The 21,632-nt window shown below is 40.4% G+C and overlaps 1 protein-coding gene across 1 annotated transcript in view; it reads right to left on the bottom strand.

Annotated features, from left to right (window-relative positions):
- Positions 1–19,573, bottom strand: part of LOC120528391 (tripartite motif-containing protein 16-like) — a 28,454-nt gene extending 8,881 nt beyond the window's left edge. The window contains exons 1-5 of the mRNA XM_039752545.1: positions 18,974–19,573; positions 14,853–14,948; positions 11,886–12,119; positions 10,713–10,872; positions 5,118–5,183 (exon numbers count right to left, since the gene is read on the bottom strand). Of these exons, the coding sequence (XP_039608479.1) occupies positions 5,118–5,183; positions 10,713–10,872; positions 11,886–12,119; positions 14,853–14,948; positions 18,974–19,561 (1,144 nt within the window). The 5' untranslated portion in view covers positions 19,562–19,573. The remainder of the gene's footprint in view (positions 1–5,117; positions 5,184–10,712; positions 10,873–11,885; positions 12,120–14,852; positions 14,949–18,973) is intronic.
- Positions 19,574–21,632: the final 2,059 nt, after the last annotated feature.

Below are 21,632 nucleotides of genomic sequence, written 5' to 3'. Positions count from 1 at the left end.
CCCCCCTTTCCTGTGATTCTAGGGCGGGACTGGTCGGACAGTGAATGCAGTAGACTACTGAGAACTCCCGGTCAGTGGTTAGGCCTCACGATAGATGAGGGTAACTCATCTCAGGCTGCAGAGTGCAGAGACTCCTGGTTCATCTCGGGCAGTTATGTCATCTACCTGCACCCCGGCGAGCCAGGAGGAATCCCCATCCCTTGAGGTCACTCCAGATCCTCTCTCTGACCTGCAATTTCAATTTAAAATGACACCGGCTTCTTTCAAGAGAGAGCAGTGGAATGATGACTCTTTAAAGGATGCAATGAATTCAGTAGTTCTTGTCAATGGCCAACGCACACATCAGCCCATGCCACAGAGACCTCACTTCATTATTAAAAATGACCTATTATATCGGGTCACAGAGCATGAGGGGAGGACCATAAGTTGCTGCTTATCCGAAGAACCTACCAGCGGTAGGTCTGTGAGTTGGCACATGCCCACCTCCTTGGAGGCCATTTTGACTCTTGGAGAGGATCAAGCTCCTATTTTTCTGGCCGGGAATCAATGAGAAGGTTTGCCGTTTTTGCATTCCATGTCCGGAGTGTCAACTACGTCAAATTCCCCGTGCTCCTCTTGTTCCCCTTCCCCTAAATGATGTTCCCTTTGAACGCATTGGTGTCGATATACTAGGACCCTTAGATCCCTCAGCCCGAGGACATTAATATAAATTAGTCCTCATGGATTATGTGACCTGATACCTAGAGGCTGTTCCTTTGCGCTCGGCTACTTCTAAGGCAATCATACGGGAACTAGTAGGGTTTTTGCACGAGTAGGCATCCCTAGAGAAGTCCTAACAGACCAAGGGATACCTTTTACTTTGGAAAAGTTCAAAGAAACGGCCAAGTTACTGAAGATAAAGTACTTAAGAACTGTGGTGTACCATCCTCAAACTGACGGTTTAGTAGAGAGGTTCAATCAGACTCTCAAGCAGATGCTTCGCAAAGTGGTCAGCGAAGATGAGAGGAATTAGGATAAACTCCTCCCTCTCGTTTTCTTGGCCTATCAGGAAGTCCCAAAAGCCTCTACGGGCTTCTCATCTTTTGAGTTATTATATGGACGACAGCCCCGGGGAATATTGGATATCTTAAAGGAAGGCTGAGAAGGAGAGGCTCTTCCCTCGATAAATATACTAGAATATATTGCACAGTTACGCGATAGATTTGGAAAAGTTAGACCGATTCTAAAAAGTCATATAGAGGAAGCGCAAGCAGCACAGGCCCGTCTTTATGATCATGGCATGACCCTCCGGGAGTTCAATCCGGGGGATCAGGTCATCGTATTGATTCCCACCTCTCACTCCAAATTGCTCGCCCATTGACAAGGCCTTTATGAAATTAAGGAGAGGAAAGGATTGGTTGATTAGTTGGTGAAACAACCTAATCGTCGGCCAAGCGTGTGGGTGTATCATGTGAATTTGCTGAAACCGTGTAAGGAAAGGGACCCTGATCCCTCCTCCGGTCAGCCCTGCTCACTCTTTGCTCAAACAGACCCCCTTACTTTCAGCGAGGAATTATCATCCAGACAGAGGCAGGAGCTGGAATCAACTATTCGCTCCATCCCAGATGTGGTGAGTGAAAAACCTGGTCAGACCTCTCTGGTTGTGCATGAGATAGTGACTGAGCTGGGGGTTATCATCCGAGAGCAGCCCTACAGTCTCCCAGAGACAAAGAAAGCTGAAGTGGAACCGGAAATCAAGCAAATGCTGGAATTAGGAGTGATTGAGGAAAATTTTAGTCCCTGGTCCAGTCCTGTCATCTTGGTTGGTAAGCCCGACAGCAGTTGGAGGTTTTGCAATGACTTCCGTCGGCTTAACCAGGTATCCCTGTTCGATGCTTATCCCATGCCACGCGTGATTCTTGACCACACTTGACATAATGAAAGGATACTGGCAGATTCCTTTAATGGAGTCCGCAAAGGTCAAGACCGCGTTTAGCACCCCTAGCGAACACTAGCAGTATCATGTCCTTCCATTTGGGTTACACGGGGTTCCTGCAACTTTCCAGCGTCTGGTGGATAAAGTGCTCCGGCCCCATAAGGCACAGAGTGCTGCCTACCTGGATGACGTCGTCATCTATTCTAGAACATGAAAGGAACACATCCAGCAGGTCACAGCGGTATTGCGGACACTAGGAGAGGCTGGGCTTTGAATCAATCCAATCAATGTTTCTTCGGACTGAGAGAGGCTAGATATTTGGGCTACCTGGTGTAAATCCACAATGTTCAAAACTAAATGCCATTTTGAAGTGGCCCCGTCCGTGAAAAAAGAGGAGGTCTGATCATTTCTCGGTTTGGCCGGGTATTACCGCCAGTTTGTACCTAGATTCTCAGAGAAAGCGGCACCCTTGATCGACTAGATGAAGAAAAGAGCTCCCAACCACGTGGTATGGTCTGACAAGATGGGAGCTGCCTTCTGTGACTTGAAACAGGCTCTGACTTCAGCACCTATATTGATAGCCCCTAACTTTTCTCTACCATTTATCCTCCAGACGGACCCTTCAGAAACAAGCTTGGGAGCCATGTTGAGCCAAAGCATTGATGGTGTTGAACACCCCATCATGTACCTGAGCCAGAAACTGTTGGATCAGGAGACCAGGTACACAGCGGTGGAGAAGGAAGTCTTGGCGATTAAATGGGCAGTTACTCAGTTGCGGTACTACTTCTTGGGCCGGGAGTTCACTATGGTGACGGACCATGCGCCTTCAAAGTGGATGGCCCTTCACAAGGAGTCGAATCCATGGGTCACTAGGTGGTTTTTTGACCTACAACCGTACAAGTTTTCCTCATTCATCAGAAGGGGTCTCATCATGCGAACGCTGACAACTTCTCTACGATCTCTAGGTGCAGGCCACCCGACCCAATGGGTCTGGGATAAGTGGAGGGCCTTGTCACACAATAGGAGGCAGCTGAAGGGCTTAATGACTAGTAGTAATACATCGGTACACCAGGGGGTGGCGGGGTGCACTAACTCTTTTTCTAAGTCTCCTGCAGACCTTTCCCGGGAAATCCCATCAGGAGCTGCTGCCTCAGCTCGGGACACAGTATTTCCGATCGCGGCCCTGAGGACATCATCACTTCCGGACCCGGTGATGACATCACTTCCCTCAGACTCCCTATAAAACTTCACTCCCTTCCTCTGGATTTTAGTTCTGTTACGGACTTTGTCTTGTAAAAATTACTTGCTATCAAACTTGCCAGGAACACATTATATGGGTGGCTGCCCCAAACCTTTGCAATGTCTGGAGTCCTTTCTTGTCACAGTGGCTAACCACTCTGATTACATTTGAAAAATCGGACATTGCTGCAAGTTGTGCTTCTATGTTTTCCAGTTCAAACACAGAGTAAGGAAATCTTATCTATCTGGATGACAAGCGGATAATACCATCCTATACAGCTGGCATAGCGCGACTCAGTGATGACTAAGAAATACCCAATCAGTCAGCCAGTTCACGTTGAAAATCTGATGAGGATAAAAACCTGAGAGTGGACAGAACTTGAAAAGGAGCAGGTAGAGCACAAGTCCTCAAAATCTGCCTTTGTAAATCCGGCACCAGTTCAGTATGCCAGCGCTGTTAGGAGAGCTCTTGGGAATCAAAATTGACTTGGAAGCCAATCATTACCATCTCTAAATACTCATTCTCTTCTAATTCTTCCATTGCATTGTCTTCCAACAACGCAAAAGCAGCTGTGGTAGTTGGAATAGTTTGGCCATTCCATGCACCATTATATTGCTACAGAATGATTACAATCAAATGAATTAAATTTGTAAATGATAATGCAATTAATTCTGGTGTATTTGATAAAACCCACGCCATAAATTCAAATCTGAAAAAGAAAGGAAAGTGACAAAGAAACAGTAACACTGCTTTGACACTGGGTGCTGCCAGTTTGCAAAACCAAGCAGAATCATGCATACACAAGATGAGAGCCTGACATGAAAATGTATGTGGCTTTACATCAAGTTTAGTTTTTATACATCTCGAAGTGTACAAGGAAATGGACGTTAGCAACATTTTTGTGCGTGCACACTGTTTATACATGAGGCCTGAGATGCTTGCCTTGGTTCTTTTTCCACCACTGAAGCTGTCCTTTGTTCAATTGGGGGTCCATTTTCTATCTGGAGTAGAATTCAGCGTATTTGTCTACAGTCCAATGGACCTTAAATTTCTTGATGTTAGTTACTGAGGTTACAGGAACATGAAGCTCTGTGAAGATGGCCTTATAACCTTTACCTTAATCATGCTGGCCTGTGACCTGTCCAGTGTGAAGCACACAACGACTCAGCAAAGCTTTGTGAGGGCTGAGTGACTAAAGACCCCCGTGATGCTCATAGTGGACTGATTCCTATTCAATGATGTCTTTTAATATCTAATGGCTTCCATAAAATTTTCATGCCATCTTCTTTTGCTTTAATTCCTACAATGTGTTAAGTCCTGAATAAATAACAAAGTTTCTGCTCTGTGGAGAAAGAATGCTGAATGCCAAATACTTTTGTCAGCTTTAACTTATTTCACATAAATGTGTGATTCTTTTTTAATCCAATGCTTGTTGCTGTGTCTATATATCCATATACTATACGTGTATATATTAATGGTGGTGGACATTGTGTTTATTATGTAACACACTGAGCTGCTCTCATTGAATGCCATGTACTGTGTAAATGGATTATTATTATCAATATTATAAGAGAATGACTGCAGTAGAAAAGCATCAAAAAGGAGACACTGGAATACAGAAAGAGAAAACAGCAGGAAGTGCAAAGAAAAAAATAACACAACAGAAAAAGAACAAAGGACACTGGAGGTCAGACTATTGTGAGAGGTGGATATGGTGTAGTTGGCAGGATTTCATTTTAATTTCCCATGAGTTCACCTGACACTTAAGAGACTCAAGTCTAACAGACTGCTTTGGTGCCTCCCTGTCCTGAATTTCAATATCCCATAATGCGCCAGTCACAGGACCCCCATCATGTTCAGCTCATCAGTCACACCACACTCACATAATCTTTTCATATCATAAGCCTGGCCTGAGATATTAAACGTGAAATGATGATAAACACCATGAACTGACAAACTCACATTGTAAAAACTCCTCTCTGCTCTGAGGTTCAGGAGGCCATAGAGTGAAGACTGGAGCTTCATGACCTGAAAATACAAAGAAACAAGAAGAATGGAGAATAATATGATTAGGGTTGTCTGTAGATTAATATTTTTAATTGTGTTTAATCAAACTTTGTTTCTGAAATTATTTGTGATTAATCGCACATTACAGTGCATGTTTCACAAAATAATTAAAGAGTAACTAGGTATTATTACCTCATACTAATGGTGTAATGCTGTTAGTAACCTTTTAATTGTAATTTTCATTCCACAATTTATATGAATATCTCCTTAGAAAAATTGTGGATTAACAATTACAATTTAGTAATTAATTATAGTGCTACACCTTATTACACAATAAGTACAAGATAATAACACCCAGTTACACCTAATCTAATGTGATTCTGGTTTATTATTATATCCAGTGAAGTGCAATATCAGATCAGCTATAAATATAATAATGCCAGTATTGTGATATACTTGAAATAATTCTCAAAGGATTTCAGAAATTCCATTTATTGTCAAAATTATGATAAACAACAGACAGTATTTTGGACATGTGTGTAACTTTGCTCAAGGCCACTGTCATCATTATTTAACTTCTTAACCAGTTGCTAAGGCACACAAGTTTGTTCACATTTTCAGATTCCACAGTAGATCCTCTTTTTGTGCACAATGTGAAAAAGGAAAAAGACAGCTGCACAATGCAGCATTGAACAGGAGCATCAAAGACTGATTTTGAAATGAAATAACAAACCACCTGAGTCACAACATCCTAATTCTATTGTCAAGATGTAATCAAATAATTTTTCTTGTTTGTATTTTTTAATATTTTGTTTCTATTTTATGAAATAAATAACATTACTTAGTACAGCATTGAATTGCTTCTGTGATTACTCATCATGTTGATATTAAATGCTTTCAGCTGCAGGAGCTCTACAATGAATGTCTATTGAAAGAAGGCCCTTTATTATTGAGGCAACTGTTGTTACATTACAGCTTTAGGCACTACAGTGTTCTCATCATTTTTAATGCATGGTTTGCAGAAGTGATAATTTACATAAAATAACCCTAAAAGAAGTAATTAAAATTTAGGGATTAAAAATCTCAGGATCTGATCTCATTGCAAATGTTATACACACAAACAGCTGCCTTTTTGTGTTCATAGTTAGCTTAAAAATGAGACACTTTATCATCACTTAATTAATTTAATTAATTCAATAATTACAAAAAAAAACAATGCTACAATCCATAAGCAGACGTCTGGAAGCTCATAACTCACCTGCACAGTTCCAGTAGTTACTCCTGCCAGATGTTAACATGACCAGCTCTTCATTGCCGTGTGTGCGTGCTACTTTGATTTTACACATTGTGGTATATGGCCAGCCGTTCATCCCGGCCAATATCCCCAGGCCGCCATATGGAGCCCTCCCTGAAGCATGGAGGTGCCCCAAATTCCAGCAGGGAATCATGGACAATGGAGTCTTTATTCACAGCCCTGCTGGATACCATGGGGACCAGCAGAGGACACCACAGGGAGGCTCAAGGAATATTTTCCCTACAGCCCGGAAGTACATCTCAGTCTTGGGGACAGAAGAAATGACGTACTTCCGGGTTGAAGAAAAAGGAGTTTTAATCCGACCTGGGAGTGTTACAGAGTCACATAGACAGAAAGAGAGAAACACTTCTGGGTCAAGGACTATAAAAGGACTGTGAGAGATCCCAGCAGGATGCCGAGTTGGGAGGAAGGGTGACTGAGCTGCTGGGAGGTGTGAAGATTATTGAGAATTGTATTATTGATTTATTATTGTGTTTATTGAGAGTATAGTGGAGGTGGAGGTGAAGTTGCTTTGTGCACTATATTGTACAAATAAATTAATTATTTGGACTTTTATCTGGTGTCTGGAATCTGGTCCAAGGGTTCAAGGGGATGACAGCGCCCCCTATGTCACAACATAGAGATGTCTGAAACGTTAGTTTAAAAATAAAATTTTCCGCCAAGAGGAATTACAGGTCCAGTTCAGATGAGAAAAGGGTGACCAGAGAAGGAATGAGATGGTAATTTCTGGAATCTCACAGTAACTTTGTGTGATATTAATGGATCAAGGCTTTTAAATTAAGCTCAGGTGCTAACACATTAATGCTGACAGCTCTAATTAAGATGTAATTTTGTATTGTTAAATTTTTAAACACTAATTATAAATGTAATTCAGTTAAAATAAAACAACAAAACCTGTGGATCAAGTCTGCACTCAGAGCCCACCGGTGTGTTGATGATGCAGTGACTCAGAGTCTGAGTTTTATTTACCAACACCTTGATCAGCCAGGGCAGATGTGAGGGTCTCGATTGTGGACTTGACCTCTAATTTAGATACCAACATCTCAGAGCTCCATGATAAGAAACTGACCGAGTTCAGCCTGCCCAGTCCAATCCACCATTGGATCTCAGACTTTCTTCCACGTAGTAAACAGTGCCGGTGCAGTTGGGTGCACACATGTCTGACCTGTTAACCCTCATCACCTCACTTTCTGTTGATCAGATGGTCACAGCTCAGCAGTTCTGTTCATGGACAGACATTGTTAGGCTCCATTTATGTTCATCAGTGCTGAACTGCTTTAGCGTACAGATTTGTTTAAACACACAGTATCATGATATGTAAATATTATATAGTTTATAATTTATAAAGTCTATTAATGTGTTTCACCTGTGAACTTGTTATGTGCACTCAGTGGAGTGTTCAGGTGGTACTGAAGTGCTCAGGGTTCTAATGCACTCCTCTCATTTGCTGATCTTTTCCACCAAAATATATGAAGAAATACTCTCGCTGTGTGAAACTCTCTTTAATGTCAGAGTGTGTAATGATTCTGAGTATACGACACCACACTTAGAAAACACATGAGCCTGGGGAAGCATGGCGGACAATGGATTAACGAGAACTTTTAATGAGGAGCACATCTGACAGAATGTAAAAGACAGAGAAGACAGCAGAAGCTCATTCAGATTTCATGATATTACAAAGCATTGAAGTTGATCCCAATTCGATTTCATTTATGTCATCACTGCATTCAAGTTCACAACACTTCATTTGTACACTGAGCAGGTCCTGCCTGGTTAACACAACTCCCTGTTCCTTATTTTATGTTGGTTGTTATGCAGAGCAAAGCTAAAGAATCACAATGTGAAATGAAGAAGTAGCTTTTAAGAGAGTAAACAGTTAAAGTATCTCTATATACATAAAGCAATAAACGTCTGACATCTGTGCCAGGACATAATGTCATCCTATATCCACCAGAGGGCACCAATGTCCAAAGAACAGAAGAAGGAAGATAAAGAAAGAAAAATGTAAAGACTAGCATGTCCGGTGCACAGAGGTTCATAAATCTACAACACGATCAAAACAGACAGAAGTATTATTGTAACGTAATCTTGACCCCACTGCCTTTGAAAATTTTAGACCCATCTCTAACCTGCCCTTCTTAAGTAAAATTCTAGAGAAGGCAGTCATTACGCAGTTAAATGACCACCTCAATAAAGCTGCTATTCTTGATAAATTTCAGTCGGGTTTTAGAACAAATCACAGCACAGAAACTGCACTCGTTAAAGTAGAAAATGACTTGTGGGTGAATGCAGACAGAGGCCATTTATCTGTTCTCATCCTCTTAGATCTGAGTGCTGCATTTGACACCATTGATCACAACATTCTTAGAAATCGCCTTAGTCAATGGGTGGGCCTCTCTGGCAGGGTCTTAAATTGGTTTGAATCCTACCTGACAGGTAAAAAATTCTTTGTGAGTTGTGGTAATCACATCTCAAAGACACATGATATCCAATATGGTGTTCCACAAGGCTCTATCCTGGTCCGCTGCTCTTCTCAATCTACATGCTTCCGTTAGGTCAGATTATCTCACGGCACAACGTGAGCTACCACAGCTATGCTGATGACACACAGCTGTACTTATCAATAGCACCTGATGACTCTGACTCTTTCGATACACTAACACAATGTCTTACTGGTATTTCTGAATGGATGAATAGTAATTTTCTCAAACTAAATAAAGAGAAAACTGAAATTTTAGTAATTAGCAATAATGGATTCAATGAGGTTATCAGAAATAAACTTAATGCACTAGGAATAGAAGTTAAGACGGAAGTAAAAAACTTAGAGGTAACTGTTGACTGTAATCTGAATTTCAAATTGCATATTCATCAGACCACTAGGACAGCATTTTTTCACTTAAGAAACATAAGTAAAGTTAGACCTCTTATATCATTGAAAGATGCTGAGAAATTAATTCACGCTTTTGTTTTCAGTCGACTAGATTACTGTAACGCACTCCTCTCAGGACTACCCAAAAAAGACATAAATCACTTGCGACGAGTGCAGAATGCAGCTGCTAGAATCCTAACTAAGAAAAGAAAATCCGAACACATTCCTCCAGTTTTGATGTCACTACACTGGTTACCTGTGACATTCAGGATTGACTTTAAAATACTGCTTATGGTTTATAAAGCCTTAAATAATCTCGCCCCATCTTATATATCGGAATGTCTGACACCTTATATTCTAAATCGTAACCTCAGATCCTCAAATGAGTGTCTCCTTAGAATTCCAAGAACAAAACTTAAAAGAAGTGGTGAGGCGGCCTTCTGCTGCTATGCACCTAAATACTGGAATAGCCTGCCAATAGGAATTCACCAGGCTGATACAGTAGAGCACTTTAAAACACTGCTGAAAACACATGACTTTAACATGGCCTTTATATAACTTCATTTTAATCGTAATTTAACTTAATACTGATACTCTGTATGTTCAATTCTTCATAATAACTATTCATGGTGGCTCTAAAATCTATACTGACCCCTACTCTCTCTTCTGTTTCTTTTTCCGGTTTCTTTGTGGTGGCGGCCTGCGCCACCTCCACCTACTCAAAGCTTCATGATGCACCAACATTGATGGACTGAAAGCCAGAAGTCTACGTGACCATCATCATCAGGTCCTTCCATGAAAACCCTAAATACATAATGATGTTTGATTTATGTTAGGTAGATTGCCCAGAGGGGACTGGGCGGTCTCTTGGTCTGGAACCCCTACAGATTTTATTTTTTTCTCCAGCCTTTGGAGTTTTTTTGTTTTTTCTGTCCACCCTGGCCATCTGACCTTACTCTTATTCTATGTTAATTAATGTTGACTTATGTTTATTTTTTATTGTGTCTTCTATTTTACTATTCATTTTGTAAAGCACTTTGAGCTACATTTTTTGGATGAATATGTGCTATTTAAATAAATGTTGATTGATTGATTGATTGATAACATTAGCACTGTTTAAAAAACAGGAGTTTCACGATGCTAATAAGAAATCTAATGTTTACCTTAAACATTCAAGATTTGTTTAATATGAGAGTGTGATATCACTCAGCTTGTCACTGTAAGGGACATCAGAAAAAAAATCTTAACAGTAAAGGCTTAGAGATAAATGTAAAAGAGCAAGCCTTCTTCAGGCATCCCAGTGTCCCTGTGATTGTCACTCTGGTCCTTCTAATGGATTTTAACAAAACATGAAGAGTCACAGTACCTGGTGGAGTCCATGTCATGATTTTCCATTGGCTGATCTTCTCCAAACTCATTTTCAGATATGACAGCTCCTTTCTCAGGCCCTCAGATGAGAAATCAGCCATGACAGTGAAGCTGAGCGAGTCTTCATTAGCAGGAAGGACACAGTGAGATGAGAAAATCTGCATCAGGAGAGAATTGGGAGAAGGAGAAATAAAAAGTAACAATAATAAGAAAGACCACCTCTTAAGTATGGATCAGCATGGTGAACAGAGATTTTGCGTTTAGATAGATTACTTTTCATTAGTTTATTGTTTATTTATAGGACAATATTTCATTGTACTGGATCATAAGATGTCAGGTGCCTTGACTTTCAAAATGTTTTTCACACAGAAGTCCATAAGAGGCAGATCATCAGACTGTAGATAAGGGGACTGAGGGGCCAGATGAAGGTAATTAGATAGATAGATAGATAGATAGATAGATAGATAGATAGATAGATAGATAGATAGATAGATAGATAGATAGATAGATAGATAGATATTTGTCCCAAAGTGGAAATGTGGCCGTCAAAGACTTACACACACTATTCAGTATAATTTTATAATAGAAGGTCTGCCACTAGAAAGTGTGTGACTTGTCAGAAAGACTTGAGTGTCTTTTGTGCTCATCACAGTTCTGTAATCTGCCCTGTAGAACACATTGTGGGACCACATCAGGAATATTGTGTGTTAGAGAAATGAGAAAACAGAAGAAAAGGAAGTTGAGAAAAAGAAGAGAGAGCAGACTGGACTGTGGGGTTTGAGCTGTGAGGAAATGCTGAAGGATTTGAATGTCATCAGTTAAAGGACAGAGACATGAGGAGGTGACATGATAGGAGTGTTTAAAGATATGAAGGAGTTGGTGTCTTCTTTTCACAGTTGGTGTCATTTAAAATGACTCTAATTGAAAATAAATTTCATACAATTTTTTTCCTCAAACAGAAAACTGTAGATATACCTCCTTGTTATGATGAAGATGAAGGCTGAACTTTCATATTTTTGCATAAACTGTGGAAATATTAGTCAAATATGAAATTGGACCGAATGGCCTGTTATTGTCATTTGTAAAAACTCCTCAGATCTCTTGATTTTGAAGTTTCACAGGTCACACACACCCCAGTCTGATCAAACTCCCTGTGAAGTGTCGCTCTTACCTGTAGGAAGTGGAGACGATCCTCGGTCTCTGAAAGCTCCTTCAGCTCAGCTTCTCTCCTCTTCAGCTCCTCAATCTCCTTCTTCAGTTGTTCCATAACTCCTTCAGCCTTCTCCATTTCTCTTTTTTCTTGTTCTCTGATCTTCTCAGTCAATTTCTTATGGGCTTCCTCAATGCAGTGAATCAGATCAGTGAAAATCTTCTTATGTTCCCCCATCACTCTTTCTATAGAAAGCTTGTGGATAAGAGAAAAATAATAAATACAGTCACCTAATTAAAATAACAGTCACAAGACACTTTTGTTAGTATTTTGATGTTATAGAGAGGAGTCTGAATTAGGAGAAGGGTGGCAGGAGTATTCCCTACCTAGTATTCCCCTGGTATTCTGGGTAGCAGTATCTTCATAAGGCATTTGCAGGTCTGTATGGAATATGCAGCCTTAGTAAGTGGCTCTGTAGGATCTATGAGAGCCATTGGCACAAGCTGCTAGAGGACAGCACTACTGCCCTGTGAGGACCCTGGTAGTGTTACACAGGGAGGACTTTAAAAAGAGGCTCTCCTGGTCATCCTGGGTTAGAGAGTGGATCAGGACAATATTAACCTGGAGTGGAGAAGAAGAAGAAGAAGAAGAAGAAGAAGAAGAAGAAGAAGAAGAAGAAGAAGAAGAAGAAGAATGGGTATTGTTTAGAAATGCTGGTCTGTTGCAAGGTAATTGTGTGAAAACAAAATATATATGGTGTTATTATGCAATGACTAAAACTGTCAAGTTTAACTTTGCTGGGGCAAATTTTGAGCAGATGCAGCAAAGTCTAAAGAGAATAAACTGGGATAAGCTTTTAAGTGTGGAGACAGTCGAGGAGAAGTGGAACAGGATTAAAAATGTGTTACATGTAATGAAGGACAGGTAAAGACCTAAATTTGGAATTCATAAGAAATTAAAATAACTCCACAGTGGGTGAATAAAGAGTTAAAAAAGAAGCTGCAATGGAAAAAACAGACAATAAAGTGTGTAAGACTAAAAACTCCATTGTAAATCGTAAGGTGTATGAGAAAATGAGAGCAACCTGTAAGAAGAATATTAGCGAGGCTAAAAGACAATTAGAGAGGAATATAGCAGATAAGGAGACCTAACAGATTCTTTCAGTATTTCAGTAGCAAATGAACAGTCAAGGAGGAGATGAAGTGCATCAGGAATAGTAAAGGAGAAATAAAAAAATACGGACAGTGAACATACTGGGGAAATCATGAAGGACTGGAAAATGGCAAATATTATCTCATTATTTAAATAGGGTGCCCAGGTATATCCAAGCAACTATAGGCCAGTGAGATGAATGTGCATCACAAGAAAATTAATGGAAGGAATTATTAAGGATAAGATTGAGCAGCACATGGCAAGAACACTCAGCATGAATTCAGAAGAGGCAGGTTGTGTTTTACTAACGTGCTGGAAATCTATAAGGAAGCAAGAACAGTCTAAGATCAAAGTACAGCAGATGATATTATTTATCTGGATTTTCAGAAAGCAAGAATGGCACCACAAACTAAAATGAGTGGCATTTCAGGGTGATGTTTCTTAGATGGGTTCAGAATTGGCTCAGGTACAGGAAGCAGAGGGTGATGGTGTGAGGAACCTCATCAGAATTGGCTGATGTTATCAGAGGTGAACAGCAGGGGCCATGCTGGTGCCGCTGCTATTTTTATTTTATATAAATGATATGGATATGAATTTAAGTAACACGCTGATTAAGTCTGCAGATGATAGCAAAAGAAGTGGATTAGCAGATAGTCTGGAATCCATTAAATCATTACAGAGGGACTTGGACAGAGTACAGGCTTGTGCAGATTTGTGGCATAAGGATGTAAGTGTAGGGTATGAGGTGCACACTGTCCAGGAACCTCAACCCCAAAGCTGGAGGTGTTCAGCTGTTTTCAGGACCTTGCAGAGCTGCACAGTGACTCCGATTTGTCTGAGACAGTAGGCAGGAATAAGGAGCCCTAAAAGTAGTCATAGTCAGGGATTCAGTTATTTTGAGAATTGAGATGAAGTTTTGCTCTAAATACAGATAGTCTCATAGGCTGTGTTGTCTTCTGCGTACACAAGTAGAAAGCTTCTATGGATGGCTGCCAGAGCAGTGCAGGATCCAGGCATAATTATCAAGCTTGTCCAGGTGCCACAGAATAATAGGTGGGACAGACTGACAGTTCTGCAGGGCAAATTTAAGAGTTGAGTGTAAAGCTGAGGAGTAGAGCTGATAAAGTGGTCATCTAGGTCTTCTACCTGTGCCACACGGTTATTGTGTGTTGAATGTCATTGTCATTTTCATCTTTGTGTCTTTTTTTTTTTAATTGTTCATTTTTTCCTTCTTTTCTGAAATTGCCTTATAACTGTCTTTTTGATGTATACTGTATATATTCATTTGACTGTTTAGAGCTGATGATATCAAGAGATGAATGTACAGCAGGGCTCATGAGCTGACATTGGCCTGTCCTTGTATTAGTTTAGGAAGGTGGGTGGCAGCAATCGGCCCATTTCAGCAGATCAGCATGTAAACAGGTGGAGGTGTCGCATTATCAGCACTCAGTCCAGCAGCCTAACACCTTCACTTATGGAGTCCAATAAAGCTGCGACATATCAGAATGAACAGAGAAAGTCCATTAGGGAATGTTGTGTCGACTGATCCAACTCAGAACATCAGTGCCAGCCTTCATTATGAGTTATTGTTAGGGGGAATGAAGTCACCTTTAAGTGGAGGAATGAGAAACCTGAGGACATGAGGGTCTTGTGTGTCTGAATTCCTAATGACTAAAACATGAAATGCTGTCAGCAGTGAAACACCATGAAGGACACAATAAACCATCTTCTCTCCTTCTCCATCTCCCTGTCCTCACATGTCATCACCACAAACTCACAACCCTTTTAGTATTTTTTCCTCTCTTTGATGCGAAGTGTCATCTTAATTCCACTCACCTTCATCTCCTCCACTGTCCTCCTCGTCTCCATCAGTTTCTTCTCTTTCTCTTCAAGTCTCCTCCTAATTTCACTCTGTGTCACCCCCAGCTGTTTCTGTTTGGACACACAAGAGAACACATGGTGGTCTCATCAGAATTCATTTCCACTTTCTGAGCTTGTGGTGTCATTTTGAGTGATTAAATTTGTACAACACATTTGTTTCACATTCCATGACACAACCTACTGTTGGTGTCACACTTGTCTTCATATTATCACAGTAGGTGACACACAGAGATTTAATTAAACAAATATGAATATCACAAAAACATTCAAATAAAGGTTAAATTTTACACTTCAATTCAAGATGGAGTTGTGAAATAGAAAAATACAGATACCGAAGTATGAGATTGGAAAATAGGAATTAATGATCAGAACTGAAGTGCGTGCTAAGCAAAATGTACATTCTAATTAGTCAATCAATCTGTGTATGTAACAAAAGCCACACAGGCCTTGTTTTGCCTATAAGTGCAAGTGCAACTTCCTGTTTTTCCTAACAGACAAAAAACCACAAGTGACCAACTGATGAACTTTAAAACCAACTGATGAACTTTAAAAATGTTGATCCAAGCAAATTGTTGTAAAGATGTAATGTCTCAAAATTCTTGTGCAACTAAAGTCATAAGACAAAGCTTTGCCCTATAAAAGATTTAGGACACCGACCTCTCGGAGCAGATGAAGGGCAGGTGTCCTAGGACTGTGCTTCTCTGTCATTCTTACCTTTGCCTGGTGTGTATTAATAAAAGATTTTTTACTAACTTTAATTATATCTCTCTGTCTTCAGTCACAAGAAACGACACTAGAGAAAAAGTGTCCACAGAGTTTAGACTTGAAGAGAGCTACAAATAAAGGAGACAGTCTGAAGGCTCACTGGTGTACGAGTCAGTCCTTGAGATTGAGAGAACATCACATCGACAACCAGGATATCAGAGCTTCACACATAAAAACTGAAGAAACCTGCAAACCCAGGAGACCTCGGATGGCTAAGAACTGCAATTGTAGGACCAACAAGGCCATTGTGGAGTTCAGACTTGTGAGAACTTTGTCAAGTGTTTGGTCATTTCATGGTGTCAAGTGAGAAAACTGAGGCCGAGAAGACACGAGTGAGTCTGAGGAGTTCAGTAAAAGTGAAATCTGAAGAGGAGTTTAATGAGCTCAGAGAAATCTGACAAGAAATCAAAGGAGTCACTAATAGAAATACTTAAAGAAAACATTATAAGTGAAGATCAGAGGGCACAGGGCTAAGGGGCATCAGGGTGATTTTTACAGCAGATGGCAGCTACACCCCTGGCATGGGATCCACTGATGTTACTGGAAGGCAAACAAGGAGGTCAGTTGTGGACTTTTAATAAGGAGTTTAAGAAGTCGAGGTTTACAAACTCATAATCAGAAACAGGCAGTGATATTAATAAAACTAAGGGATAAGCTGGGCTGGATATTAATATGAAAATTTAATAAAGTTAAAAATATATATTTATACAAAAAAAACCAAATACTTGAAAGAGAAATACAATTTAATATGAACAGAAAATAACATCAAACTCAGAATAGTAGATATATATAAATATGAAATAGTAAAATAACATCAATACAGTGATGAATGAGCCAATGAATGAGAGAGACATAACAAATCTTAAACTGTTTAAAGAAGTGAGCATCTGAGCATATAATTAGTGAGACAAGAAGCTGGAATAAAACTGCAGAACAGAAAAAGAAATTAAAAATAATAAGAAGATGTGAGTCTGTGCTGAAGAACAGTGATGAAGGTGTGACAAATGAAGACCTGCGGGTATCGGGTGAGTCAGATTGGGCAGATCAGTCCACTCACTTCACGTCTACATCAGTGGGGAAGAAAATTTTTATTAAGTCAACAGACTTCAAATATCAAACACTTCATAAAACACAGCAAATGTGTATCAAGGGCATAAAAACTAATAAAAAAGCCAAATTTTCTAATTTTCTTTTCTAAGTGAACAGTGGGAAAGTGAACCAAAATAACATGAGCGTGTAGCAGAAGGTGAATTTATATAAGGCCAGCTTAAAAGTTCATGAAGTGTATCAGGCCATGACAATAATAAAAGTGTAAAAGGTAACTTGTAAGTTTAAAAGGTAAAATGTCTAATCTAGAGGAGGAAAATCAAAATAAAATTGGCAATACATTTTAAATAGGAGATTTAAATACGAGAGGTCATCAAAAAGAAAACAAATGAATGTCAGTAATATGGAGGAAAACGTAAATATGATGTGACAGTAAAATGGAACCTGACTAAGGCCCAGTGGTGAGGATGAGGAGAACAGAAATGGATGCCAAAGATTTAGAAATGACAGTGTGTGTTGGTGGTCTACAATTAAATTAGTGAAAGACTTAAATAACCGACTGCTTCAAATCTGATCCTATAGTGAGGGTGCATGGGTTTGACTAATGAGCATCAAGGGTACAGGCTTGACTTTAGGGGTGGGCTACAGACCATCAAATACAGATAAGAGTGTCAAACAGGCATATCCAGCTTTAAATGGCTGAGGCCCCACTTACTGTGCGTATCTGAACTTATCTGCACATTCACACCGAGTGAACCTTAAGATCTCATGATTTCAGTCTACTAAAGAGTCCCAGGATTAATAAAATAGCAGAGGGTGTGTGAACTTTACGCTGCAGGGCCTCAAAGTTGTGATCTGATCGGCCTGCTCATATAAGAGATTCCCCTTCAGTCTCAGGCTGAGGGCTCACCACTTAGCCTGGCATAGCTAGTAGGGCTGACTGTTAGCTGTGCTTATTACGTCTCTGTTTGTTAGTCATTTGTATAAAAGTATAAGTAATATAATCATCACAAACTCTTACTAAACCTTCTCTATTCTGCTTCTGTTCTCATTTCAGTATTCTGCTGTTCCACTTCTCCACTGCCAAGCTGTTTAGTAGCCCATGACTAAGACACCTGAGGTATCAGGGGCCTTGGAATTGAAGAGTTAAAGGACTGATAAGCCTGCCCAACACAGACGTGTACGGTAGAAGGACCAGCAGGAGGTGGGTGGCCAGTAGGCTGAGGTCTTCAGACGTGTCACCGTCTCAGACTTTACGTCATATAAATGGCCATTGACCCTCCACAGGTTTATTTTTTCCAGAGATGCTGATGAATCGGCTTCAGCAGACCCCCGTGACCCTGTAGTTAGGATATAGCGGGTTGGATAATGGATGGATGGATGGATGGCCATGTCTCAATGATGACATTAATGGACATGTCCTGTTTAATCCTTTAGTGTTACTCAGTTGAAGTTGATTTGTTAATTGTGTTTTTAAACTAATCTTTATTTTTATGTGTATACCTGTTGTAGTTTCTAAAGTGTGTGACTATATTTTAACTGTCAATGTTTCTCCAGTGATCTGAGCCTGCAACAATGAGGATAATACAACAATACTGCAAACTGAAAAAACATCTGCAAGTTTTTAATAATATGAGCAATGTAAGTTTACAGGGGATATGATATTAATGGTGGAGTTTGTTTATCCAAATATTAACTGGTAAACCTTATAAACCTTATTAAACACGACACACAGACAGGTCATCGGTGTAATGTCTGACTGTTTATTTACACAGAATGTTTAAATACCAAAGAGAGAAGAAGCAGTCTGTCCAGAGTCTTTATTGTGTAATAATCAGGACAGAATTCAGGGGTAGCGATTGTCCATCTGCTGGGATCAAGTGATCAAAAGAATCACATCATGTGGACTGAAAGGTGTAAAGAAAATCAAAAATGGGTCAATTCTAGTGACATGTGAGTGTAACGTATCTGTTAGAGAGGCCTGAGGTACTTGAGACACAAGTGATCAAAACACAAAGATCCTCCTCTCAGTTTAATGAGAGCACTCAGCTCACTCGACTGTCTATGGATCACACTGTGTATCTCACTCTGGACTGTTTCATGTCTTCCACCCAGTCTCACCAGAATAGCCTCCAGCTCCCTGCTGTCCTATACGAGCAGACAGACTCCTCAACATGAAGGAATAGATTTCTCTGACAAACTAAATCTATGTATCACTTAACTACGTTTTATTTAGCTTTCATTTAACACTAAACTCCACTCACCCATTTTCCTTCTCTTTCCATCTCCAGCTCGACCTTTTCATGACCATCATGTTCAGTCACTCCACACATCATGCAGATACACGTCTCATCAGTTTTACAAAACATCTCCAAGCTTTTCTGATGTTTCTCACAGAGTTTTTCCTTCAGATTTCTATCAGGATCAACCAGCCTGTGGTGCTTCAGGGCCGCTACTTCATAGTGAGGCTGTAGGTGAGTCTGACAGTAGGAGGCCATGCAGGTTAGACAGGACTTCACTGCTCTGAACTTCTTCCCAGTACAGAAGTCACACTCCACGTCTCCAGGGCCGACATAATTCTTAGATGGAAGAGGAAGAGGACTGAGTGCCGTCTTCTTTAATTTCTTGATGACTTCATTCAGCAGAGTGTTTCTCTTTAGTTCAGGCCTTAGCTTGAAGGTGTGTCTGCACTGAGGACAGCTGCACACTTGGCTCTGATCCCAGTAGTTTGTGAGGCACTTCAGACAGAAACTGTGACCACAATGCAGTGAAACGGGGTCAGTCAGGGTGTCCAGACACACCGAGCAGGTGAACTCATCCTGTGATACAAACAGCTGGGCTTCAGCCATCATTAGTCTGAGGAGAGGCAGGCAGAGGAAATCAGTCTGAAAACAAGGCAGTGACTTGTGAAGAAAAGAAAGTGAAAGTTTGTCTGTGCTCAGTGAGGAGGAGGAGGAGGAGGAGATTTAAAGAGAAAGCTAAGAGCTGACAGAGAGAACATCTGAGGAGACACTGAGGGTGAACAGATAATGTGAGACAGGAGCCCAGAGAGTGAAGACCACAAAGTGAAAGAAGAGATGACCCATCACAGGGAGTCTTCTAAAGTGTCATTCACATCAGTAGTCCTTATTTATTTATTTCACACTGCAGTCTACTTTAGACAGACTCAGAGCTCAGTGCACATTTACAAATTAAAATAAAACACAACACAACACATAAATCGCCATAAACAGATTTGTAATGTGATTGCCTGGCAGCCCTCAGCAGACCGAGACAGCGAGCTGTTAAACTGAGGATTCATTCTGCTCATACTGGTGCTTTTTATTAATCAAAATGTCCATCCCATAGTAAGTTCTCCTCTCTGACTTATCAAAGCTATAGGAATGTTAGGAGGAAAAGAAGCAATTGATTGATTTTAATCTGTCAAATAACTCATAACCAGTTGTGCCTTTTGTGAATGCCAGTAATTCGTTTTATTATTTTTTAAAGTTCACACTTTATTTTCCTTAACTTTCTCTGTATTTGAAGTTCCTGGACATTCCATCAATGTAACTAAAGTCCCTCATTTTAAGAAACAGAATAACCCATCCATCCATCCATACATCCATACATCCATTTATTTTCCAACCTGCTTACACTGTGCAGTGCTATGGGGAAACTGGAGCCTACCTCAGTAACCATTGGGGACAGACAGGAAAAACCCCTGGACAGGGTGCCAGTCCATCACAAGGTGAACACATTCACACACACACACACATGGATGTCATCTGAGCCAATGTGCATGTGTGTGTGTGAGTGGCCGCTGCATATGATGGCTACTTTTTCAGAGTTGGTTGCTGTTTTTCATTTGGGGCTGCCGGTGTTGGCTATTCATGACCCAGAACTCCAATAATGGCTAATTATCACCCAGTTCACAACCATGCCAATCAGTCCTTATTATATAGTGCCATCCTTTCACTGACCAAACATAAGTCATTTTGCTAAGCACAAACATGAATGTGTTAATGTGCTGATCAGCTCCATCATGGTGTGGTATGTGGACTGTAGTGCTGCAGATCACAAGTTACTACAGAGGACTGCTAAGACAGCTGAGGACGGACTTCATCGATGTGTCTCTGCACTCCATACAAGACACCTACAGCACACACAACCTCCACAAGACACACAGCATATGGGCTTCTTGAGCTCCTGGTGTCTAGCAGACAGAATCACAGCATCCGAGTCAGATCATCCAGGCTGTGTGACAATCCCTCCCTCATGCTGTCTGGCTCCTTAATGTCTTAGCACACACCCCTGCTACTCGCTGCTGAACTGTGAAATTTGCACTGTTTATATTATTTATAAACTATTTAAGTCAAATGCACACATTGCACTTTATTAATGGTAAACACTTACTACATTCCAATTGTACATTAGTCGTCTGCTTATATTTCACTTTTTTAACACAATACTGCTGCCTCTGCTGCTAAGCTGTCACTGATCCAGTTAGAACTGATCTGCTGGATGCTGTCCTACTGTTGTTATGTCAGTTTACTTCACACTGTCTTGTCTGCTTGCACTGCATGTTGTATTTACACAATGTGGTGTGCATTGTCTTGTTGCACTACATGTTGTATATTTGTACGGTGGTCCTAAAGACACCCAATTTCATCTCCACATGTATGATTTATTTGTATGGGATGACAATAAATAAACTTGAACTTGAACTTACTATGTGAGATGATGCAGATTTTCTATTATACATTTTAAAATTAAAGGGAACTGCAATACTGCGGGCATCAGGATGGGACAGGAGTGTCATTGAAATAAGGAGAAGGACAACAACAGATGTTGAGTGCAACAGACCCAAAGTGACTAAGAACGTGTAGAATGTGCGCATCGACTTTAAAATGAGTTTCTGACCTGAATCACTGCCAATGTGAA

This window comes from Polypterus senegalus, chromosome 4, assembly GCF_016835505.1.
Source record: "Polypterus senegalus isolate Bchr_013 chromosome 4, ASM1683550v1, whole genome shotgun sequence".
Lineage (NCBI taxonomy): Eukaryota > Metazoa > Chordata > Cladistia > Polypteriformes > Polypteridae > Polypterus > Polypterus senegalus.
Note: the sequence above shows the minus strand (reverse complement) of the source record. Positions and strands in the feature narration are given on the sequence as shown.